The 27,531-nt window shown below is 37.5% G+C and overlaps 1 protein-coding gene across 1 annotated transcript in view; it reads right to left on the reverse strand.

Annotated features, from left to right (window-relative positions):
• Positions 1–225: 225 nt before the first annotated feature.
• LOC129726002 (heparan sulfate glucosamine 3-O-sulfotransferase 5) overlaps positions 226–27,531 on the reverse strand; it is a 71,412-nt gene continuing 44,106 nt past the window's right edge. The window contains exon 8 of the mRNA XM_055682513.1: positions 226–26,886. Coding sequence (XP_055538488.1) covers positions 26,663–26,886 — 224 coding nt within the window. The 3' untranslated portion in view covers positions 226–26,662. The remainder of the gene's footprint in view (positions 26,887–27,531) is intronic.

A 27,531-nucleotide genomic window follows, 5' to 3' on the forward strand; every position in this document is an offset into this window, starting at 1 on the left:
ATACGGCCGTGGTTTCAGGGTAGTTATTTTCGGATGGCACTAATTTACAATTCCAACATACAGGAATACTCAATCTGTCAATCTGCTATGATATTACTTTTATGTATTATATTTCACTTGTAGCATGACATAATTTTGCAATTGATGCCAGGTTGATATCGCCCGGTTTTGCTTTGGCCGTTGAGAGAGGAATTCGAAGTTTTTGCAAAGTAACAACGTATGATATTCAGTTTTCAAAATACATTCACCTGTTTTATTTTAACACTTTCCATGTTATTTTTCATCTGCTTCATCTCATTCTCTGAGGTACAGTAACTTATCGTAATCTATGCATGTAGATAAATTTAGAGTCGTAAAAGATTTTTTTAAACATGATATGTATGGTTTTCCGTTTGTCAGTATGAAATTCTTCTTGCATCGATAGTTTCCGTTTTTTATTTTTATTTTTACAGTATAGTTGATTTTGTGTGCCTTTATGGTACTGATTTTATTAGAATTACTGCTTCCATCGTTCAGTTTTTTTTTCGATATCTAGTGCTCGATGAGGAGATAAAGAGTATATTTGATACATTAACGATGACAAAAGTTCACAGAAAATACATTTAGAGAACGTGGAAATATTGGGAATACAATGTCGTGCATTTCATTGAGTTTCGTTTCGTTTTAGAATGTATAAAATATTCTGAACAGATAATATAAAAACGGCTTAAGTGATTGTATGATAAATGTTGATACAATATATCCCATTTCAGGAAATCATTGTTAAAACAAAAGTAGATATATCGAGAATTTTGAAAATACCTACAGAAAACCTTTCAAAAATTATATTATGTAGAAACCAATAAAGTAACCATGTACGAACATGTATCAATTACATATTCTGGATGATTTTCTGTATCTTGTTTGGTATTGATAACATAACAATTAATTTCGTAGTTGGATCCATTTCAGAAACAATGACATAAGTATAGTTGATGTTTTAGTTCATACATTTAGTTATTACTTTTGCTTCTATTCATAATGTGAAAACAATAATAAATTATTGCTTAAGTAAAACGAGACTATATTGTTCAGTTCGGTTAAAGTTACTTTAAAAACCACTGTATCAACGCAATGAGTAACAAATGTGCGTACCAATCAACAATTGACTTTCTGCTACAAATAACATTCAATATAATTAAAAACAAAACAAAGTATTCTAGTTCAATTTGAATTTCGGGAAGCAACTATTCGCATAAAGCTCTAACTGTTTCAAATATAATAGAAAAGGTTTTTGCGAAGATTATATTATTTATCTGTCTTAATTAAAGTCAGAACGATAAAATACACACTCTCAACGTATAAAAATGATCGTTGTTTGATTATTAACTCTTATTTGCTTCAATTGCAATTTCATCTACTATAACTAATTATTGGGGCATTTTGCTAGAAAGTTCGTACAACGTAATCTGATAAATAAATAGTTTTGCATCCACAACACACACTTCTCTTGTATACTCAAACTTGGATGTCAGATACCTTCGTAATCCTAATACATATCTAAAATTCTTCTCTTTTCATTTAAATTGAAAGTTCGTTCATTGCTGTAAAAGGAAATACTTAGCTAAATGACTTTTTGCTCAAATTTCGATTTTCTCTATTCAATATGAATGAATGATAAAATAACACGCACTTAGTCCTAAAACCTATAGTTCACTAAAATTTCGTTAATACCCAATTTGTTCACTCAGTATTCGCACACGCGCAGTTATCGCAAATACCTTAAATTTAAATATTTTACAATAAATAATCCGTTAAAACTCTCCGTGTTGCTTTGCATCGTCAAAATATAAGGCTATATATAAATATGTTTATTTTATGCCATCGAATACGTGCATAGTAACTCGCTTTATTCGCGACTCGCGATATTTACAATAGTATTTGTATATATGTATATATTCCCTTAGTCCTATCAATGCATAGTTGTTGAATGTTTTTCATATAAGTTTCCTTGTAATCAGGATTTTAGTCGTTATGATATGTAATTGTTACTGTTAGGGATTTTCATGAAAAGTACACATGTACACTGTTTTTAAAAACCATAAAAACCAATAACAAACATGCTGTCGATGTTGGAGCAGGAAAAACCTGCCGTAGGTTTATGTCAGTACGGGCTGATAATGGAAATTAGTTAGACAAGCCTTGTACAGATGCCAACCTAAGATTTGCTGTTCAATTTGTATTGATCTATTATTTTATATGTTTTCTGTTGTTGATTGATTGGATTCTATCACCGCTCGTCTTCAGTTTTGTTTTTCAAATACTGTCTTATAAATGCTACGCTAATTTTCTTATCTGTAGTACATGATATGTTTTGGTTTCTGGAATTTTCATAATACTATTTCTTACTGCGTTTCGGTTCTAAATCTAGTCTATTCTCCTAGTTTGTTTTAATAAGTACGACATCAAAAATAGTGTTTTATCATTCGAAAGAGATATTTTCAACTACGATATGTCGCTTGATAGATTTTGTTTTTTTTTTGTTTTTAACAGCTTGTCTGCTGCTTTTTCTAGGAGAAATATATGACTTAGATATCTGTGGTGAAAAAATGATATGTCTCATCATTTAAGAACGCGTTTGTTTAAAATAAACGCCAAACTTACGATTTAAAAAAAAACATAGTTTTGCTGCTAGATCAGATTTGTGTAGCAAAAATTCCTGCTTTGGATCTCCTTTAGTTATTTTCTGCATGCAAAAATTACCGAATTTGTTATATGCCATTTTCCGTCACGATTGAAAGGTACTTGTTCGCGATTTATTCTCATTAGACACAGTCAAAAACTAATCCTAGAAAATCTAATATCGCAAACCTTATTTGCATAGTTGTTTAGATTGGATGGACAGGTAATTGAAGAATAAGTCTTACAAGTTCTGCACGGGAGATTGTGAAAAATTGCTAATATTTGTGCATGAGACATAAGCCTGCACAATAAGTAACTGTTTGTTGTTTGCCAAGCCAGTATCGTGGATCTTTCTGTCAAAGAAACTATACTATTTTGCAAGTCTATTTCAGAAAGTTATATTCTGTTCATCTGTCTAAGAGAAAATCAACAGATATATTTTAAGTATCCGCAGATGTTTTAAATATCGCAGACTGTGTGCAGATTTTGGTGACGAATTGATTGATAGTGTTAATCGTTCGCCGGTGAATTTTTCAGAGGCTAGTAGTACCTTTCAGGAATGGATATTAGTTATTACGCAATGAAAATTGAAGCCTCTGTCTGTTTCGAGTTAGCGTATCTAAACATAAATCATACTGGTTTCATATATTTTGTTTAATCGTCCTATTATTTCCTAATAATTTCAATGCATATATAAATGCATATTTTTTGCTAAGTGATCGACAGACTCTAGTTTTTTTTTTTTTTGTTAGAATGGTACAATTTTTTTCGTGTTTTCAATAGATGAAATAAAATCTATTTTCTTTAAAATACAGTAACAAACTGTCAATGTGTTTGTCAATGCTTTACTTTTCTACTGGAGCCAAGCACCGTACAACGATGTTTTCTTACTAGTACTTTCTTACCAGACTTAAAACTGGTTCTTCCACGATACTACTAGACAATCTCCCAGGTTCTAGACTTGGTATACACGAATAAATATCTGATTCTTGCTGTGAATAAATTTTTCGAACTTCATGCTAACTAAAATATCCCAGTGTTCGCCTCGCGATACTGGTTTAACAAGCCAGCCATCGTATGATCGAATCTTGGATGGCTAGTAGAGCAAAAGTCACTATTTGTGCAGCTATCCTGTACTTTCATTGTCGGTTTCAAAGTTATCTCAATGAGTATTCAAATTCAAAGAACATTAAACGAGGATTTTCGTTTCCTTTCAAACAAAATTACCTCGTCGAATCAATCAAATAATAAAAGCATTCTGCATTCGTCAGTTTCTTAAGAGTAATGGCTAGCTTATGGTACTAACAGCATTAGTTAAAAAAAAACATATTTGAAATAAAGTTGACTGCATAACATTCCATTATTAAACTTGTACATATATAAATATATTTTACGCTTACTCCAGAATAACATAACGTTACCATTACAGCTTTCGTAATTTGGGCTAAATTATTTTCAGTGTTTGGACTGTTTGTTAGATATTCACTAACGGGTTTCTTTCAATGTTGCACCTTATTCTCAATATATGATCACAATTCAAGTTTCTGATTCAGCTGATTCATGATATGTATCCAATAAGCTGATAGAAAGGATTTCAATGAACACATTCTCATCTGCTTCAGTTTGAAACTGTCTTCACTAGATCGGTGTACTTTTTCGACAACTTCTTACGTTAGACTACAATTACTTTTAGTTTCGGTATAAATCAAATGCTATCGCTCAATCGCAATTCTTCGGGTGTTCAGTTTTATCGTGAATAGAAAGAAAAACTTAATATGCATCTGATATATTGCTTTTTAGTTGGTTGCTGTTTTTTTTTTGCCTTTGTTTATTTTATGCTTCATAGCATTCAGTTCTGAAGCATGAATTTATTCAAACGTAATTCGTGCTTTGACTTCCGATAACCATCGTGCTGTGCAGTTGCTATTGCCATGGACTAGTGCTCCTTGTCTCTTCACTTGGAGCTTCTATCCCTGTCTCGTACGTGTAATAAATCGGGACTCGTACGGTAAAAGGTAACTAAATAAGTAAAAACACTGCACTAATGTTTATTCAATGCAAATACTCCGAAAGGAAAAACTTAACGTCTTGTGAACGCCTTTGCCACTTAAAATAAACAACCTCAGAGAATGTGGTGGGATAATGCGGACGAGCTTAAACCTTCGACCGAGGAAAATCTGAATTTTACTAGTATGGCCAACCCTCAATTCTTTTTCTTTTATATACGTAAAAGATCTTACAATGTAACACTATCGCTGGATATTGTCACGCTATTTCCAGCTAAAGCTCAGGAAAAACGCGATGGTTTGAACCGGAGGAGAATGTCTTCCTCGAGGAGCCAAGTACAACAGGAGAAGAAAATTTATTGACAGCCAATGACATTCGCTAATGGAGGTTGTTATAGAACATTTTTAAGCTCAACACTCTACAAACTGGACGCAGGAAGAAAGAGGCAATATAGTATTGCCATGATTTTGTTAAACGAAATATTGATAGATGTTTTATTATGTTTTTTTCCGATCCAGTAATTATAATTTGATCTTGATTACGAGAGCGCAGTATGTGAATTCATCGCATATATTCCGAGGTGGCATGAAATTGTTATCTTCACTGCGAACTGCAAACATTTGCATACAACGCTTCACAATCATTTTTGATTTGGATTTTAAAATTTTTCTTTTCAACTTTAGAACAATATTTCACTTCCTGGAAAAATAACCATATGAAACAACCGTATCAAACTTGTAAAATGTTTTTCGAAAGTACGATGAAATGTAATTCCATTAGCATAGTTCCTGCACGATATAGTTCATACTTTTTAGTTTGTTTTCATTTGACATAACATGGAATTGGAACATTTAAGATGTGAAACGCAAAGTTGATCATTAATGGTGTGTGTATGAGAAGTAAAGTTTCCGTGACTTTACTCCCATCCTCTTTTCGCCCCGGCTGGAACATAAAGCATAAATTGAAGGCAGGAGATATATAATCGTCGTTTCTCATGATTGAGGGTGAAACTCACGGATAGAGTGTCACAGTTTTCCAACACATTTAGAAAGGGTGCGCTGATGGGTGACGTTTTCTGAGCCCAAATACCTTTTGAATTTTGCTGCTGTTGTTAGTCTTTAAAACATTTACGCTCATGTAAATATCTAGTCGTCAACAGTAATGAAACGCAACTGAACTGAACAAATAACAGAGGATTTCCATCGTCCTATACTATCCCATTCTACTATTTTATAAGTACATTGTATTCAAAGATTGATAGCGCTAAAATTGGATTTTTATTAGTATAAACTTGTTTTTTGAATAATTGAAAATTGCTCGAATATAGAATATATTTTTGATGTTTTGAAATGTTCTAGCAGCACTGCATTGCAAAACATTATTCACAATAAATTATCGGCTACATGGTCTTTTTGTCATATATACTGTCAACTCCCATTGAAGAGATGGCAATAAGCCCAATAGAAATATGAAAACACAGAACAGATATGCCATTTCGAACAATACTCTACAGCAAATCGGTGCCGGTGCTTTCGCGTTTATTTTTCGCTGTTCTGTCATACATTGATTTTAAAACGATGCACTGGTTTGAACAGTTCACTCCAATCGTTCGAATTTGTAACAAAAATCTATTTGTTTTTGTTTCAAAGGTGATCCCAAATCTATTAAAATCAAGTTATGGCAGAACCGCACTCAATAGATTTTTTAGGCGGAAATTCAATGACAATTCACAATCAACATCTCTAGAAAAACTTAAACTAAAAATCTCTCAACCATTCAAACATTACTTAACAGTTTTGTTTTGGATCGTAAACCCCGCGCAGGGCCGGCTTTTCATGTGGGTAGTATGGGTAGTAGTACCCACTCGGAGAACATCCTTGTGGGTACTTACCCACACGGAACTATTGGACAAAACCAGAAAAAAGTACTGTTGCGAGCGACAGATTTTTTGATGGATATTGTTAAGCGAGAGGTTATAAATCTACAGACTTATGTACAGTTGTAACGTTACTCAGAGGAAAGGATTTTTTTTTAATTGTTTCATTTACGATAGAGTTCTGAATTTCATTCACGATAGAGTTCTAAAGTTCAGTTTTCGACATTTCAAGCATTCCTAAGAGATTTGCTATAAAAAATTGATTTCTGAAACTTCAAGAACTGCTCTTGTGCATTTTTAGGTTGTTCAAAAATGTAAGACTTTCACGATTGTAAGTGAAACACTCTCAGAAGTTCGATTAAGCTCAAATTTTGGATGGAAACTTTTTTCGAGAAGACAAAATTGTTGAGTCTTAACGTTAGCATTGAAAAAAATGCTCAAAAAAGGCCGATTTTTCATGAGTTTACCTTCACACGCACTGACGAAACTACCCATGAAGCATCAATCATAGTAACCCATGAGTCAGCAGAAAAAAATTGACTCAAACTCTAACCATAATGGCGAAAACAGTGAAGCTACTCTGTTCAGAAGTGTGCACGATCAAAGAAAGTTACCCCGTCGCGTCGAAAACAGACTTCGTGCGGAAAAGGGACGCCGGTTACGCTTGTTCCGGTATCTACAACATCTTGGCACTGCTGGACTACAATCAGAGCATCGAAAGAAAGACCGGTTCCGGACGGCCGACGACCCTGAGCGACATGAAGCTCCAAAAAATGCTGAAGAGGAAAACCGAGGGGAAGTGGCTACATCGCTGCGTACGCTTGATCGGCAGATCGGTTCAACCGGCCAAACAGTGGAAAAGTACCTGGCGAACATGGACATCAGAAAGCGGAAGTCCCGTTCATTGGTTTCAGAGTTGCTCGATGGTCGAGTCGATTTTTCCGGCGAATCGCGACGTGATGATGGTGGTCCACGCCGAGACCTATCTCACCCTGGATAACAATAACTGGCAGGGCACTCCATATTTTACTTTACCCACGAAGGAAGTGACCTCTGTGGTGAAATTCATTTCACACACCAAATTCCCAAAGAAGGTGCTGCTGTGGCTGACAATCAGCGAGAAGCTCCGTACTGGCCGTGAACGGGGAAATTTATAGTACGAAGTGCCTGCCAGAAGTTGCGTCGTTTATCAAGAAATACCGTAGGGGCGAAGACGCGGTGCTCTGGCCCGATCTGGTGTCGGTCACTACTCGAAGCAATCGTTGGAGGAGATGGAGCGGCTGAAAATCGATGTGGTACCCAGGTCGGCCAACCCACCTAACGTTCCCCAGCTGCATCTCTTCCAGAGTTTCTGGACAAATCAGAAGCGTGAGACCTACCTCAACAATCTTGACGCGAAAATTGAGGAGTAATTGATAAATAGAACGAAGAAAGAACTCAAAAACATGCCTACACGCATGTCCACCATGGCGAATGTTCCGGTAAACTCTCGGAAAGCCACTCGCAAGGGCGTGGAATTTGTTTTGCAAATGAGCCTACATAATTGCCTTTCATGGGAAATTAATGGGAAACATGACTACTGAACGAAATTCAAAAACCTAATTTCTCTTAAACATTCCACTGGCACTCTATTGTTGATGCACTGTCGACTTTTCGTAAAATTTTGTTCAGGTATCAGAAGGTCAACCCCATCCCTCCCCCCCGGCAAAGCCTTTGTTACCCATGAACCTTTCCCATTCCTTACTACCCACTCGGGAAAAAAATGTGACGCCGGCCCTGACCCCGCGACTGTTGACACCATTTCAACCAGTTAGTTGAATTACCTAAAAAGCAGGAACAAGGGGGAGGGGTTGGTTTGAAATCGGAGTAACTTCTTTTTCTTGAAAGACCATTTTTTCTGCAGAAAAAATGTACACTAAAAATACACTCGAACATCGCACCTAGCTCTGCAGCGGGAGCTGTCGAAACGTTTTTCTCTGTGGCATACAGCAATCTTCTGAAAGCTCTTCTAAGTGGTATCCATGAATTACATAAAGCTCATAGGAGGGAGGGGGGTTATTCTTGAGCGTTACGATTTGTTACATAGGGGAGGGGGGGTTAAGCTCTGCGTTACGTAAAGGGTGTCCACGATGAAATTGCCACACACGAAATTGATTCGCAAAATTCGAGTTTTCATCCAATTGCCATCAAATTTTCAGGGATTGAAAAATAACTATTAAACTTCATTTTACCATTTTACTCGTATTTTATTTACAGTCCATACGCAAATGTTCGCACCTTGGCCTCAACCCCGGCCATAAGATTGTGCACAACCTGTGAATCAACCGTTTTTTGCATGTAAACCCATACTTTCTTCAGTTCCTCGACTGTCTTCACTACCTTAGGTTGTTTAAGAAGGTGCTGCTTCATGATCGCCCAGTACTTTTCGATGGGGTGGAGCTCCGGAGTGTTGGGAGGGTTGAACATTTTCGGCACGAAATTGACCTTATTGTCCGCATACCACTTCAGCATGTCCTTGGAGTAGTGGCATGAGGCCAAATTCGGCCAGAAGATTGTTGGGACGTTGTGGGCCTTAAGTAGAGGAAGCAGCCGCTTCTGGAGGCACTCTTTCATGTACACCTGTCCGTTCATCGTGTCCTGGGTCACGAAAGGTGCACTCCGCTTCCCGCCCGTGCAGATGGCTTGCCAAACCAGGAATTTCTTCGCAAATTTGGACATCTTCTGAGTGCGGACATGCTCCGGAACGCTGAACTTATCCTTGGCCGTGAAAAACAGGTTGCCGGGGATCTGTTTGAAGTCGGCCTTCACTAATGTTTCGTCGTCCATGATGCAGCATTCAACTTTCGTTAGCATGTTGAGGCACAACTTCCTGGCACGGGTTTTGGCGGACTTGTTCTGCTTCTCGTCGCGATTAGGTGCCTTTTGTACCTTGAACGTTCGAAGCCCAGCCTTAAGCCTGTATCAGACTAACCGTTGCAGCGGTCAACCGCTACCGCTCCGTTCTTTTTCGACCAATCAGAACACAGCGGTCGACCGTCGCTTGCGGTTGCAAAAAATAGAATCTTTTCTTTTTTTGCCGCCAACCGTTCCCAACGGTTGCCGGCTGCTGTCATTGGCATGGCGAAGGCAAACGAATCTCTTCACACCTACACAAGATCACTTATAGAGACTTGACAAATGAAAATGTGTGCTTCTCTTTTTGGCACACACGACAGCCAGTCAAAACATTGATAGCACCGGCAACGCTGGTTGGCGATGTCGATTTTCGACCAACGCACACTGGCAAAAATGAATCTTAATTCCCACTAATTGAAAGCCGCTGGGCTGGATACCTTAAATGTAGCATTTCTTATGTAAACCGTTCCGTTCTTTTACGACCAAACCGCTGTGTTCTGATTGGTCGTAAAAGAACGGAACGGTAGCGGTTGACCGCTGCAACGGTTAGTCTGATACAGGCTTTAGTTTTGGCCTTCTGGACAAAACTTCGGCTTAGGTGCAGCTTCTTAGCCACATCCCGAACGAAGGCGTTCGGGTTTCGGTTGAAGGCCCCAACTACGCGGTTGTGATTTTTGGTGTTGTACGGGATACTTTTTCCTTCACTTCTGGGCTTCCGGTTGGTGGTCAATCGTTCCTCGAACCGCTTAATCACTCGCGACACCGTGGAATTCGCGATTCCCAACGTTTAAGCGATGGAACGATGCGAGAGATCCTTATTCTCGTGATGAATGCGCAAGAGTTTATCACGCACGAGCTGTTCTTTCGACTCCATTGCCGCGAGTTTTGATCACAGGACTTTAAAACTTGCAGGATGTAAATAATGCACTATGAACTAAATCCACCCAAATTTTCATTAAATTCTACCCACAGTTAAAAAGTTAGAGCAATTTCATGGTGTGGCAATTTCATCGTGGACACCCTTTAAGGTGAATCGGGACGTGGTCGCAATCAACTCGAATTTGCAATCTAATTTTTTCTTGATTTATGAAGACTACGTACATGAAACTTTGATCAATTGTTTTCACAACTGTTGCATGCCTGAAGTAGCAATTTAAGTGCTGTTTATTTAGTGGAAGCCGAATTTTTTTACGATCAAAATACAGAAGTGAAAAGAACTCTAACCTCAAAATTGTATAGGAAAAGGCCACAATCCCGTTTCACCTTAACAAAAAATCTCTGGAGGGGCTCTCCTAAAACGAGCATTTTTATTAAGCAAATTCCGCTACATCGTTACGTAATTTTTATGGGGGGTACGTGTTGGCGTTACGTTTCGTTACATATGGTGGGGTGGCGGTCCAAAAATTAGGTTTTTAAGTAAGGGGCCATGCACATACCACGTTGACAGCTTTAGGGGGGGGGGGGGGAGGTTGGCTAATGTCCACGGTCCATACAATTTTTTCAAAATTTATATAGGCAGTTGTCCACGGAGGGGGAGGGGGGGGCAAAATCGTTAAAAATCTGTCCACGTGGTATGTGGATGGCTCCTTACGTAATTTATGGATATCGTCCTAGCACATAAACAATCGCTATTACAAGGTACTCGCTTGTTTTCAAAGCTGGTAAGTGCAGTGATTTATTTTTTTGGCGAATTCGTGAATATTTTTTGTGTTTTCTACCGACATGTCACAAATGTATGAGTGCTAAATAAATTGAGTTTAACACGGTGCTTTATTTCAAATATCTTTTTTCTCAAATGTTACAGTTTGTTTTTTTGTACGTTTTTCCTATAACGGGGGGGGGGGGGGTCCATCTAATGCTACGTTTTTTTTCAGGGGTTTGAGATTTTGTGGCCAAATGTTACGAGGGAGGAGGGGGGGGGGCTTTTTTAAAAATCATGAATAAAAAGCTAAGTTATTTATGTATGCTCCCTTAGCCAAGATATTCGGGTTTCAATTTGCTTTTCGGTTTTGTATACAAGCGAGACCGAAATAATTCTTCACCAAAAGCAGGTATGTATGGTATAAGTGTACTAAAGTTTTGAGTGTAAAATGCGTCCCTTCCATCGATGGGTATCGATACTTAAAATAAGAGATTTGGTCTCGTTTTCGGTTCTTCAGTTGCATTCCTATCATATCACCCTCCTCCTTACCAACATTTACCTCACGTAACCATTGATCAATGTCAGTTTCTGTTGTTCAGTAGGGTAACACAACTATATAAAGTAACTAACCTCCCAAAGTTACGAGTAGACGAGTTCCGTTGGTCGCAAACTGGTAAACACAGCAGATTGTCTGAGCAAGTTTACGAGACTAAACGGGGTGTCGAACGTCTTCGGCAGTGGTTTTTTTAACAGGTTTTTGCACCTACCTGTCAATTGAATCGAAACGCTGCCACGCAATTCTTCAGTAAACAAACAGTTAGTTGCAGGACCGATATATAGAAGGTTAAATTCCAAATTGAAATTTAGTACCTGTTTTTCTGCACAATACTGAAACTTTTTAAAGTCAGTTCCCACGGACAGAAACAGAATTTTATCTTGGAATATTGCATTTACACTCCGTTTCACCGTTAGCCAAATCATGAAAATGGAATTAAAGCACTAGCACTTTTAAAGGACTGCAAAGGTTCTTATAAACCGAGCCATTTCCATACTAGATATAGTACAAAATAGTTGCCGAAAACTAGGTTCTCGCATATGTCTGAAGCCACCTGGTTTATAAATCTAGCGTGCTTAGAGGACGCTTCTTGAGGTGATGGAAAAAGTCATGGATCAATCAACGATGAATGATAAAAAGCTTTTGTTTGTGAGATAACCAGCATCCTTTGGATCGCTTCCTGGGCTTTTATTACTATTATAGTTGTTTCAGCTTGAACTAAAAAAGAAACCTTTTCGATTTACCGGGTAAAAAATCCCCAGATAAAAAAGTTTTTTACCCAGCCTTTCGAATCCCGAGAACAATTGTTTATTGAATCTGTTGTAGAGCAATCATCGAGGAAAACGAGAGTAGACAGCCTTTTTAGTTACGAAGTGAGGAAGTAAAACCTAACACTCCGATTAAAAAGTCGCGTTGTCAGCTTACGAAAAAGTTACGCTTACTAATGTTTAACAAACGTCATATCTTCGTTTTTTTTTTAAACTAGGAATGGAATCAAATAATAGTGGATCCACTCGTAACTAAAGCTTTTATCGAAATTTATTAACACGTCTTGATTCTGTCAATACAACTAAATTTGACGAATTTTTTCCTGTTTGCAGCTTTTTTTTTAAATTTTGGCGGTAATGTATTGTATTCTGCGTATGATCATTATTTTGAAACTTTACACGACAAACTCAATTACATTATTGCAGTATTTTAATGTATTTTGATAACAAATACGAGAAATACACTTTGACCTTTTGCCGAATCTAGGTATTTTCTTGCCGGGAACGAGCGAATATTATCGAGCTATCACTATCGCAACTCTGAATATTTTTAGCCAAAGTTGCGGTTAGGTGGATCGAGAACGTAGAATAAAGTTTGCGACGTATTTTTGGGACTCAAGAGAAAAGAATACCATTCCTGGTTATAACATAACTGATAATAGTGTAATCTGAGAGTTGGTGCCACAGGTCACAGTCGTCCTCAAACAAAAAATACTGCATACAAAATCAAATATTGGAGAAGAATTCAACGTTTTCCATGCGATGCTATATGCTATAAAAAATGAAACGAATGATGCGGTCAGGCGTAGTCCTCGTTCTGTACAATGACATAAAAGAAAACTCTGCTGCGGCCTCGATCCAATTTCAGCTTCCAACGACTGTGAAAGCATTCTTCGGGCGGAAACAAAGCACCGTTATTTAGATAACAGCCATCTACTTATCCTTAGTTCCCCTTGAGTGTCAAAGCATCGCAGCATCACACTATGATAAATAATATGTAAACATGACACTGCTGATGACAACATAATCCCTTGAAAAGGCCAACGAAAATATATGCTCTCGTAACCTAGTCACTCGATCCCGCTACGGTTGTAGTTTGGAGCAATTTATTCATTGTTTTGTACATTTTGATGATTATTTGTCCACCATAAAATACTTATATTTACAACATATACTATCCATAATTCAAAATTTATAATTTCAAATCCTGCATAAACTGACCTCTTAGTTTCTTATTTATCAATTTACCTTCCAGTCTATGCAAAATTGGCCACTGTCCAGCTAGATAACCGCTGACTGAGAACGAGTCACGTAATGCTTTCAGCTAAAGCGAGTGTGCACTTTTTCGACACCGACTGATTGAAAGGTTAATCCGCGAGAGGATAAACCTCTATAAAAAGGTGAACAATAGCATCAGCAACAGCTTGCATCCCCCCTCTCGTTGGTGTTGTGGTTGTTGACTAGGGACCAACATTTCTACTATCCATTCAGTCATGTTGTTATTTACATCGGAGTAAAGGGCCTATTTTCTGCTCGCGCAAGTCTTCATTTTGGGTCAGTACGTTGTATCCGGTTGTTCAATACATCAGACTCGTGCCGCAGTATATCCCTGCCGCTTTGAAAACGACCAGGCAGCATAAAGGCCCAAACTGAGATAACACTGGCAATGACGACATTATATACCAACCTGTTAATTTAGTCAACTGCAAACAGGGCGAAACAGACGGACGTTGCAGAATGGTTCTGATTCGCTCTTGGCTAACAAGGTAAAAAATATGAATAAAGAAGCCAGGTAAGATTATCAAGATTGCTCGTAAAATCGATATTTATACCTTTTATCAATTTTGTCAGGTACAGCAAAGTAAAAAGTGATCGCAAGATCATGATACGCTTTAGCCTAGTTGAAACCTAGTAAACAGCAAGACAAGACAATCTACATAATTTCCACAAACCAAACACCTTGATTCCTCCAGTGTCGAATGACAAGCGCATGGTTTTATGCTGCGCTTACGTTAACTACCCCTACTATGTGTACGTCACCACAGCTTGCCACTTTTCATGCTGTTTTTCCGCTACGCCTGGGAGTAAATATGTTTTTTCTTGACTTTCTTTTCAAGGCAGTGCAGCGTACAGGTGGAACAGCGGGTTTCACTCGGCAGCGAGAACAACTGCAAACAATCGCTCGCCCACCACTTTTTGCACTCCGCTTTTTAGCGCTTGAATTAGTTTGGAAATGACAACAGGAAAAAAGGCAACGTATGGACTACTCCCTTGGAATACGTGGGATCATAATTTGTCTTTCATAGTGCTTTGTTACAGACCGTGCGACAGCGTCCGCCGCGGGCGTATTTTTCAGGATCAGCGTTTGCATATTTAATATGCCACGAAAATCTGAAAACCATGCAAATTTGTTCACCTGAATGGAATTCCAAACCAGCAAACCTTGAAACGATTTACTACTAATGCTTTATTGTTATACAAGCCTCCTCGGTCACTAGTACCTACAAACAACCATCGCAGCCATCGTAAAACCAGTAATGGTAGTCCGATGAAAAGTAAAAATATTCGTTCCACGAAACATTACAAAAAGAAATACACATTTGTGTTCAATGTGTCGGTGTGCTGGAACTAATCGTAAATAATAAAACCGTTTGCCATCGGGTAGAAGTAGTATATAAAATTTATAAAATAACCTATAAGCAAATCTGATGAATTATTGCACCATGGTTGAATTACACCGGAAAGTGAAGTAAATGTGAAGGAAACAATTTTTTTTCTATTATAATACTACTATGTTCCTACAAAAATTTACCTTCAGCCTGATTGGTAGAAATTAATTTCGATTTGATTGGATGCTGCTTCGACCGAATCATAACCAAATATGTGGCAAAGATGAAAGAACCACCATCTCCATGATTTGTGTTTATGGTGGAGACGCACGGTTGATGGTGTTATATAGGTTTATTTTTGAGAACATTTTTGAACCGTGGTTTGAGGCCCAAAATACGGGAATATATTTCCTTCGATATACCTACTAACTGACAAAACCTTGTAGCTGGTATGGTAACCTGTTCTATCATTTTGGTAAATAAATACAACTTTTCTAAGCGTATGAATATTTTTTGGTTTTACGATATTTCAAACCTACATTGATCCACTATGGCAGAACGGTTTATTTCCGATGTAATGGTCGATTTTCCATGTAATATAATATTCGTTTGTTGGGATCAAACTCTTCCGCTGTATTACCAAAATGTATTGACAGAGTTGCCATATAATTGATACAACAAAAGAATCGCTCAAATGTTATACAATCTTAGTTCAGGAAGGTGAGTTTTTTGGTGAGAGAACAAAAATCATAGCTAGGGTGAACTTTTACGATCAAACGGAGATAAAACCAAGTGACATTCCGACAAATGGAGAACTCCACTTATTCCTTGAATCCACAGATGGTTCCATTGACAACGCGAAGTATGTCCATGAGAAAGCAAGACATATTGAACGATAAGGAAACAACAACCCTCACATCCCCTTTCCTACCCTTTCACCATGCCTAAGGATGATCACTACACTTGGCTGTAAAGACCAGACAGTTGGTGACTTGAGAAAAATGCTTATTGTCCGTTTCATTTGTGTATTTCAAGTGAGTTGTTCTTTATCGAGATCCATCGTATTTCTTTCATGTTTCACAATACACAATCAAAGACATTGTACACTTTAGGTTACCATTATGTGATGCTGCCGTACCGTGAAAATGAAACCAGCGTAAAAGAAGACTACACTGATTCGAGTGAACGCGTGAGGAACGGTGTTAATTCACAATACCGATACCTAAAAATCAGCTAATATTATAATTCAACGTAGTGTAATTTCATGAGGCAAGCACCACTTCAGGGCACGGCCCAGCTTGACAAAATCGCAATAATACCGCAAAAATCCTTAATCGAGTTTCACATAATTCCAATGGCTTGTGTTTCTACAATGTTGGTCAGTAAGAAAATCCAGCATTGATTGTTTGATTTTGAACGTATTTTGTTTTCTGACAATGATAACTTCTTATGTATAAGTATAGAAGAAAAAAAAAAGTCCATGTAAAAGGTATGTCCGCAATAATTTATGTAAATAAGATTTTGGTGGAACCTATTTTGTACACCAATTCGCCACATTCTTTTTTTTTTCTCAATACAAATCAGATAGAAGTAAGAAGCCCTTCTAGAACCCAAACCGTAGACCATGTATCAGCGAACGCGCACGAAACACCGAGGGTGACTGAACAAAAGTTTTCCATTCTATTGCGTGGGTTGGAATCTGCAACACTGTTAGTCTCGCTATTGGGATAAAAATGATGGCACTTGCCTTCCTACGTAGTGAAGGCGGAGTGCGTTGGCGATCGGATTAAGCGTATTTATTATGCGAAATGGTACGAATGCTTCCAACTTTTAACTGAGTAGCAAAGTTTGTGTGTTGAAGGTATCGATTTTTCGTTTCAACCTTAAACGTTAACTGGTAACGCTGACCTTTTTTAAAAATAAATTGCTCAAGTGTTCGTTGTTTTCTTTTAAAAAATTCAATCGCACTCGACTGCTTTTATACAGACAAGTAATCGACATCTCGGTTAATTTTTTTATCTTGATTTTTATACATTTCGTTGAAATGTTGGCATATTAAAAAAAAGTGCGATAGAAACGAATGCCATCTTATGGTCAAGTTGAGCATATTCACATTGAGAATTTTATTGATTAACGCTCAAGATTGTCTGTAGGTTCCAAAATGTCATGTTCAGGTAACCATGTTTCCAAACATTTTGTAGCAAGTTGATCAAACGACAATGAAATCCATGAATTTCTCTTCCTTGATTTTTTTAAGAGGGGGGGATTTGTTAGTAGCTTAAGCATTTATGATAAATATTAGTAAATAATGAGACTTCTCAACACTGTTAGTCTCTTCCTTGATAATTTTCTGGGTTGTTCGGACTCTGAAACTGAAAATGATGCGGAGTGCTTCTCAGAAGGTAAAGACGATATTATAGATCATTATACACAAAAAAGCTTCATTTTTTTACAGTTCAGGGAGATTTACAAGATTTTACATTTTTTTTGACGTAGGACTACGTCTAACCGCACTATATCGAGATACATTTTGCGGAAACTAAAACCAAGGTGTAACGTTGGAATGAAAGATTTCAAACGGTAATACTGATGTAACCACATGTCGGATTACAATAATCAATATGTCGTCTGATTGGTAAAATGATGGACAATTTTGTGATTCCTTAGTTATCATTTTCATTTCATTGTTAAACAGTGAAAATTTCATAAAAGTTTCAAGGTCGAATTTTCACGAACAGTGTACCAATCACATGCGAGCACGCCTGGCACAGACTTCATGAGTAGACACCAACTGTCTGCTGTAATATCCTGTATAGCAGTAGCAAAAAAAATTGAAGGAATCTCCCCGTCCCAATAGGTCAACTAATGTTCGCTTCCATGAGCCTAGACTGATTTGATGTCTCGAAGGTGAAGCTTTTTCGGAAAGTTCGTAATCACCTCCACTATCAGACAGTTTTACGTTCTGCTGTTAGAATGTTATTAAAACTGATGTCTTGGAGGAAAACATGCTGGCACAGGCAACAGTACTGCACCGGGCAATGTATGAATTGAGCGCTGGTCACTCGTCATCAATCAGTGCAGTAGAACTCGATATTCGATGGTGTGCAGCCAAGCCAAGTGAAGACTACAATTGCCGCTGCCGACGCACAGTCGGGCGTGTTGGGTTAACGCGTAGGTATCGTTTTGCGAACTGGAACACAATCGGATCCGTTTGATTTGTTTGTTTGAATTGTCTTTTTGTTTCGTATAGTAGCAAATATCAGAATTCAATATGATCATTCGGGTGCCGCTAAAATACGCTGCTCCACCGGGGACAACAAAATTCTGCACGTGTCGGTAAAGGCAGGACGCAGGGTATATAAATTAGGTTCGTTGTACAGATAAAATGCGTTGTTTATTTTTGAATTCTACACTGTGTTTTTCTCATGTCCATTTTAAATTTTCTGTGAATATACATTTTCGTTTAAAAACTGTAATTCTTTATCGTTATTTTTTCCATGAACTTGTAACTACAGAAAGATTTTATTATGTGACAGCTTTGCCGCTTGGTGATTGGAGAGTGAGCCATCGTTCACAAGACATATAAATATTGTTTAATTTCTACTAAATCGTACTTAATTTAGGTCTGTATAGAAGCTTGCCTTTTCGCGTATTGAAGAAAATTGACTGTACTAGAATAAATGGCATTCATCAATGTTAAAGAGAATATAAGTGCTGCAAATAAATTATCAAAATACAGACCCAGTTCGATTTTGTCAAACGCGACACGGCAGAATTTTCCTGTTGTTAAGATTGAACCATGCCAAAAATGAACGGTTCCCTTTTCATGATTTTTTCATAGATATTTCCACCAATGAACTAGTTTTAGTTCCGAATCGTTTGAGGTGTCGCTTCATGAATAAAGGCTGACGACCTAGATACTTGATATTACTATCCTAGTAATTAGAGACTTAGTATTGCTTAGATCATGATCATTATATTACCGGCACATGTTCCGGTCATATTCCAGGAACCGTTTGACCGATTCCGGTCATCTGCTTCGGCAACATAAAAAACCAAAATACCCTTCTTTTGGAGGATGTTGAGCTTAAACTGGTTGAAATAATCAAGAAAACTAATAAATGTGATTAGACATGATCGCTCGTTTTTGGCACATGTGTGCCAAAATTTAACCGTGCCAAAAGTAAAACGAGCACAAATCAAACAGAGCCTCAAAGGGAAATATAAAACTATTGTAGTCCTACGTCAACTATGCGGTCGTGTCTTGGATACCACCCTCCTACTATTTGATTAATCGTTTGTGGTGTTGGAAGTAAAAACAATTGATATGAATACGAAAAAGATCGGACAACTCTCCGCTTACGCGAATTCCTTACTACCGGATAGTAAAAAGCGCTAGGCTGAAAGTCCATGTAAAAACCTTCCTGAAATATCAAATCTTTCATTTTTTTTCTTCTCTTTTTTGTGACGTCATCTTGCAATGAACTATAGGTATTAGTTTGGAGTCTCGAAATGTTTACGGAGATTGAGTCAGCCATGTGCAACTTCGCTCCTTATACCATACAAATGTCTTGGTGCATATAGAGTTTATTCCCTCTCACCACAAGAAACATTAGTACATCATCCCAATTGAATTGCGTTATGCGAGTAATTTATTAGGGTAACGGGGGTCTTTTGGCCAGCTTTGGGAAGTGTTCGCTCAATACATTAAAAACATTAAAAACAAACACAATTTTTCAACATAAATACCTACTATATTATACCATTGTTAAAAGCTAAGTGTCTATTTTAATATACACCGTTCAACAATGCAATATATTGAAAAATATCCTAGAAATATCAAAATTTTATAAAACATATTTTGGTCCACTAAATTTTTATTTTGGCACACTTTGATATCTACAGACGTGCATGGAAATAGTTCGGACTAATTATATTTAAGATCATCATCGGTATTTTTAGAGCAAAAATAGTGGGTTTGAGGAGAACATCCTTCTGCTGTGAATTATAGGCATCTAAAAATGAAATGATTTGGCTTATAGCGGTTTGACAGGCATTCTCATCCAATTTCATATCGTTAAATGTGATAAATTAAGAAGTAACTACCTGTAAATTGTCACAAGCTGCTTCTATGTTCACGTGCAACGGCCGAACGGTAATTAAGGGAGATGTCAAAACTTGGCATGGCCAAAACATGTTTGCTTCAGAAAAAGGCAAACATATTTCGGCCATGCGTTTAATCACTTTTTCAACTTTTTCCAACATGTTAGAGTATACAAACTGTTTCTCTGACATTTTATTGATGTTACTACAACAAAGAATTGTTTCAAAAGCATACATATTTGTTACAATAGCTTCCGGACGTTGACTTGTATATTACCACTTCCTCTTGACTTTGTGTTGACTCAGCCATGACTTTGAATATGTATGAATCAATTCCAAAATAACACAACCTAGAGCCAGTTTTTCGCCGAAAATTATAGTGTAGTATGATTCTTAGGTGTGTTATTCGATGTTGCATGCATAGTTTTCTAATATTCATTGAATTTATCAGATAAAATGCGTGAAATGTTACCGGGTGGGCCAAAATATGCATGTGGGCCAAAATACCCCCGTTACCCTATATCGGTCTGTATGTGTCGTGATAGATTCTTTTTTTCAATAGAAATCTTGTCTACAAAGTTTTCTCGACATGGCCGATGTATTTGATAACGTGTTATTCGCCGCAATTTTGGACGGTTTGTGTTGTTAAAATATGCCCTCAATCAAAGTTTGAAAAATATGATATAACGGTTTGATCAAAAGCACATAACAGATATGCAACTTGGAACAGAACTCTGCTGCAAATAATAGCACACGCTGTCGCATTCGTTTTTCGTTGTTCTATCCTACATTGATTTTACAGTGCATCGTTCGATAAGTTTGCTCTAATAGTTTGAACATGCAACAAAAATCTTTTTTTTTGCTTCAATGACCAGACAAAAAGGTGATTTTGAATCTATCAAAATCAAGTTAAGACAGGACCACATTCAAGAGATTTTTTAAGCGGAAATTCAGTAACAATTCATAATTAAAATGAATAGAAGAAATTGAACTAAAAATCTCTTAACCATTCAAACATTACTTAACAAATTAACAAACAAATTTTTTTTAAGTTAGTTGAATTAATTGATTATTTTCGTTGGAGTTGGAAACCGAATTTCTCGACTAACGACAATTTTTTTTTCTTGTACCGTTTATTATACCTAACATTGCAAGTAATGCATATTAGACGCGCTATACACGGCACAGTAGGTACAATGTAAAGAAAACTATTGTTGTTAGTCAAGATATACGGTTTTCAACTCGGGCAACAATGAAATTCATAAAAATAATATGTACATAAAAAACGTTGCACGTATGCTGGTGTTAGCTCGAAACAATTCTTCACCACGAGCAGGTATGAATGGTATAAGTATGATAAAACTTTGAGTGTAAAATGCGTCCTCTCCACCGCTAGATGTCGATACTTAAAATATCGATCTGTTCTGTGTCAAAAGTAAGCGCGGGAGGAAGAATTTTTTTCCTTCGCAAAGATGAAGGCAAAGCGCTACTTAGCTAGTAACTTACTTGTGTATGATTACACAAGTCGATTGTCGATTTATGAATGCCCCATTTTTTGTTTTGAGTTGAGAATGGCATTCTAGGTAAATAGACATTGACAGCAAGGTAGTATGTCTTAATTGCAAATCATGGGTATAAATTAGCATACCAACTTCTGAATGAAAAAAAGTGAAGGGTGGTATCCAAGACATGACCACATAGTTGACGTAGGGCTACGTAAATTACAATTCATCAAACTCTTCATTTATATTTGTAGTGGTCCTGATAGGGACAACATTTTATTAAAAATGTTATATCATTTAGTCTTAAAAAGACGGTTATAGCTCGACACAGCAGAATTTCTAAGTCTAGACTCATGTCTGTCATTAGTCAACGTCTGCACGAACAGAACACGACACGATGCGTGCTATTTTGCTGCGTGTGTGAGAGGAATGACATACGGAATAAAAACTTTGCGCAGCTAAGGACCTAAAATAAACATCACAAACACAATTCAAGGTCGTGATTGGTTAGTCGCTGCTATTCAAAATGAATTTTAGGTTCATTTACTGGTTCGCAATTGAAAAAATATGCTAGTTATTATACCAAATAATTCAGAAACACTTCACCTATTCATTAAGACATTTGTGTTAAAAATCTGTTTAGTGAAATGCATGCATTTAAAACGGCACATGGCACACAGACTTGTCTTTTATCCTCAGAGAAACACTACCGTTTATGATATTATCTTTCACTGTGAAAACAACTGCTCTCAAACTGGTGAGCAAAGCGAAGCATCTACTTGAAGAGAGCAGCGAATCGTCTGTATCTCTGCCGAGCATAAAAAAACACCGCGGTGGAATCGTAAATTTCTCTACAGAGAGATTATAAACTGGTGTGAGCTTTCTCATACGAAAGGTCATTACGCTTCATAACTACACAACAGAATTCACTGCAGAGCATTTACTGTGTGTCTCTCAAGCATATATCAAATGAGGAGAGCATCCAGCTAGAAAAGTAAATTGCGTTGTGTGATTTGTATCTCGAAACTGAAAAAAATCCAGCCGCCCGTCACGCATGTATGCTCTTCGAATGCTATAGAATTTATCTCAGCAGTGCACCCCGCGGCGTACTTCTGCTCAGGCTTCGAAACGGACAGCATTTTCATTTGATCTCGCTTCCTTAGCGGCAGTAGGCTTTGGCTCGTTAATGTAAAACAACCGTCGCCTCTCAAACAAAGAAAAGGATGGTCATTCGACACTCGCGTATCAAAGAGATGCACACTGTCATTCGTTTGGCGATTTCTAGAAAAAAATGTCAAAATAAGTTTGAGGAAAAAAACATCGTGGTGGCGGTACTCGTTTGACATGTTTGTTCAGGAATGTATTAAGACAGCGAGCCTTGGTAGCGGCAGAGGCAGAAGAAGACGATTATCGCAGTGAAAAGTGGTGACCATTTCGAAGCCAGCTTCTGCGTATTCTCCCTAGTGTGATTCACCACTCTTGTTTCGTTCAGCTGTGGAGTCAGCAGCAAGTGTGTGTTAGTTTTTCTGCGAGCAGCAGAAACACAGCACAAAAGAGGAAAAATGTAGAACGTTCTTCGGCTCTCGCATATAGAAAAAATGGTCGACTAAAACTCGCGCATCGAAAGGATGCACACTGTCATTCGTTTTTGTTTCTGATATAAGTAATTTCCAAAATCTCCGCACACAACGTGAGTAATTCTCATTTCTAGAAAGAATTGTCAAAATCAAAATACGTTGAGAGAGAAAAATGTCGTGGCGGCGAATACTCGTTTGATATGTTTGTTCACGAATGTAATTAGACAGTGAGCCTTGCCACCGTCAAGCAAAAGACGACGATTATTGCAGTGAAAAGTTGTTCTACTGTGACCATTAACATGCCCGCCTGGAAGTGCAAAACATCTGTTAACAGGAGATGAAATGGAAGCCTTGTATTATTTACGTTGTTCAAGGTTTAACGGATAGTTAAGCATATCTTTTATAGCGTACAAGTATTTACTTCTGAACTATTTTCCATGCTGTTTCTTCCAGTTCTCCTGGTCTAAATGTTTGAAAGGCGGGGACGGTAAGGGACAAATCTGCCTGGAGACGTTGAGAACCAGTCGTATGATCCATAGTGTTGATATTTGATCTGTGTTGTGATCAAATCAAGGACACCACGACAAACAATCTAAAACAAAAAAAAAAACAACTTGCTTTGCAAACCCTGCTGCAAACCGCAACATAACGCAGTACATTTGGATTTAGACAAAACAATCAAATAGTCTAGAAGACAGCTGTTAAATGTACGAGTAATCCATCACATATATACCCAGTGGATTGTTCTAGTTGTTGATATTTTGAGCGAAATAATAAACAAATTGATCTGCTAAATTTCATAAAACAAATAATATGTGTTTCAAATAGATAGTCCACAAATTCTTCTCCAATAAAACAAATAAAATAAAATACAATAAAGTAAAATAAAAAAAAAACAATACCATCCCGCGGATAGCGAATATTATATAATTTCCAACAAGCTGAATATTGACCAATAAAATCCTTCAACGCATATCCATTGAAGAGCTGTACGTGATATTATCACACCGCACGAGCGTTTACAATTCTACCATGCATCGAAAATGCATTCATGGAAACTGCCGACACAACCAACATTACCTAGTGCCACAATTGCTGCTAGTAAAAAACTGAGAGTAAAAAGCAATGACGAAGCTGAATTTTTAGGAAAAGAAATTGTTGATTCTACGCATGAGTGTTTCCACCGCTTCCGTTCGATTTCTGTGTTTCTTTTGCCTGCGGCTACCCAACATGCGAACGCAAAGAAAATAATTAAAACCGTCGCGTACGTTTCTGTTGGAGAGATGGACTCTAGAATTAGTTAATGTCCATGTAAAGATGAGAAAAAGCTTGGTGGTCAGCCTTGTTGAATTAAAAAACCATTACGATTAGGAACGTTACGATTACAGTGTGTGCCATAGGTACGTGTCATCCTTGACTAACCTGGCCTTGTGTACAACTCCCAACTAATGGTACATTCCAAATTGGAACGTGTTGCCCGGGAAGAATAACTGTTGACTGACTTCGTGACTGCTAAGCTCCTCGTCCCACAGTCACTATTCCTATCCAAGCACGCTTTTTTGCTTAGCTCGGGCTGCATCCTCTGATGTCCTTGTTACGAGCAAGTTCCTGCAGTGCATGGCTAGAGAAGCTTTCAAGGAACAATTTATGTAACATTGCTCCAAATAGAAGGGCAAAGCGTCAAGACAGATGAATTTCATTACCGAGTGAATAACAAGTTCGCGTGATGTGGTTGAAAATGTGCCCGATAAGATTGTAGAAATATGCATTTTGGGCTGTCTTCGGTGCTAACCATCGTCGTTCATCCGGGCACAACGGGTGCATTGGTTTAGGCAAATGCTCGTATTGTAATTCACAATGTACGTGTTGCTTCAACCTTTCGTTTCCATAGAAATTTCGTTATAGGGTAAATCGAAAATGAGTATCCAAATTACGTGCTTCCATATTGTAAAATAGAAACACCCAGATAGGTACCTATATTGATGTGTGTTTACCAAAAGTTGTCATTTGAACCTGAAGGTTCCATTAAGTAGCTCGTTCCAAACTCTATACTTGCACATCGACCCTACGTTTCTTCGAGTTGAGTGTTTTACCAACGTGCAATGTGCTGCCGGACAGGCACTCATCGAGAACTTCTAAAACAACAGGAAATCATTACCACATCACGTGATAACTCCCACACTCAAAACACATCAAATCTTCCACTTGTTAGTGCTATGGTATATCAACAGCATGTAGCAAAAGTAGCAGCAGGTGCAGAAAAAAGCACCTTCTGCACCCCGACATTAGGGGGAATTCACTTCCGATAGGAAAATTCAGGTCAGAAAGCAGCACACTAGCAACGAGAAATGCTGTTCTGACTGAACCATGGAGCGCAATACTACTACAAAAAGCACTACTGAATAACCTTTTCGATAATTATTCTGTATATTTATTCCATACTAGAATAAGCGACTGCTTTTTCTAGGAAATAACTGTTCAAGCCATGTTTTGTTCTGTTTCATTAATGAAGGCAGACAGTATGCACATTTGTTTTTGAAGGGAAAATCGTGAGAAGAAAAGTATTGTAGAATGCCAAAGGATTGATAGAAAATTGACAGCGAGAAATACGATCAGCAATGTCAAAATAATTGGTAAACTTCTTCATTAATAAATTGAAAATATAATAATTACGTGAATCTTTGGTAATAATTTTAAAACACAAACCAGGTAGAACGTATGGTAAAGTACCCATCTCTCTTTTACAATAAGCATTGCATCTTTGCTATTCTACTGTATCAATTACATTCAAAGACCCCGACAAACTCGCAATTGCTGCGCTCATTAAAATTAAATGAAACGTTGTTTTCAGTCTCCACCATTCGTGCTCCTTTGACTGCAACCACGGAGCCTCTGATATTTGTTGGAGATTCACCTTGACTGTTATATCTACAACATTCTGCGTGTTCTCGTTTTAACGATTTGCTGCGAACTTTGAACAACGGAGAAATCTTGTCTTAGTTTACCATTCTCGTAATGTCGTCTGTACTCCCGCTGCGTGAAGACTGAAGCGTGAAAGCAAGGATGGAGGCTTATAATTTGGATTAATACAGGTAAACGTTTAAGCTGGTACCGCAATATTTCACCATCACAAAGTGCACCGCCACTTTTGTCTCTCTGCAGATCGTAAATCAAAAGCATTATCATTTTAATAATTAGTTCCTATCTAACCGTTTTTGAAACATTTGCTAGTACAAGAAGCGTGTTCGCTTATAACCAGTTTTGTAGTCCCGCGATATTACTTTTTGTTTGCTTTACATCCTTTCAGGACGATTGTTGTCTTACACAATGTTATTAGATGGTATCTACATTTTAGTTCAGTTCTGTTTCATACTCACCGCTGACTTTTCCCAACCTTTTTTCTTACATTGTGCTCATTGCACGTTCCATTGCGATGCATCTCCACTGTACCGCTTCCCTATACTGCTTCATTCCTCTGGCCACCCGAGATCCTCACCAATTAACTCGTAGAATTTTTGATTATGTTCGACGAAAAACTTACGCAATTTTGACACTACCACCGGATCGACCCGAGGATGCTTACGTCCTTTTGTCTCCCGCAGGCACTTATCTCCGGTTTCGTTGCGCAGACAGTAGAAACCTTTCGTCTCGTTGAAATAGAAATTATTGCTTCCAATTCGGGGCTCGATTCCTGTTTGAAAGATGGAAAAGTTAGTGGCATGAGATGTGGATACAAAAAAATTACGGAAAATGAAAAAATTGAATACATTTTTCAAGTTAGCAATTCGTAAAATATATAATCTGGAAAAAAAGTTCTGCAAAAATAATTGCAAGCATAACAATTGAGCTAAATAAATTATAGATGAACAAAAAAAAAAATAACAATTGAGTAAAAGTAGAAAAAAGTAACCTAAATCAAAAGAATAATACCTATAATAACTACAAATAAAGATAATGTTTCACATTTATCTTAAGATTTTATTTCTATTATACCATATTCCTTGTAAGATTAACAAAAAATAACAATAGTTGAATTCAAATTGCTACTTAAATTACCGATGGGACTAGTGTCGAATAAAAGAAAACAAGAAAAGCAAAATTGCACAATTATCATCGCAGCAGGTTCGCTCTGTAAGTGCACTTTTCGAGCACTTGTTCACAATTGCAACACTTCGTTAGCGTCGATTGTTGACGAAAATATGCAATTTCATGTATACTCGTATGTGCCATATTTTTCTGCTAGATTGGTGAAAAACTGCTGTTTCTGTAAAACGTCCGCCATGCAGTTACAAAACATTGTCAATTAGCAGTAGCAATTTGAGACAACATTTGTTCT

This window comes from Wyeomyia smithii, chromosome 2 (assembly GCF_029784165.1).
Source record: "Wyeomyia smithii strain HCP4-BCI-WySm-NY-G18 chromosome 2, ASM2978416v1, whole genome shotgun sequence".
NCBI classification, from domain to species: Eukaryota; Metazoa; Arthropoda; class Insecta; order Diptera; family Culicidae; genus Wyeomyia; species Wyeomyia smithii.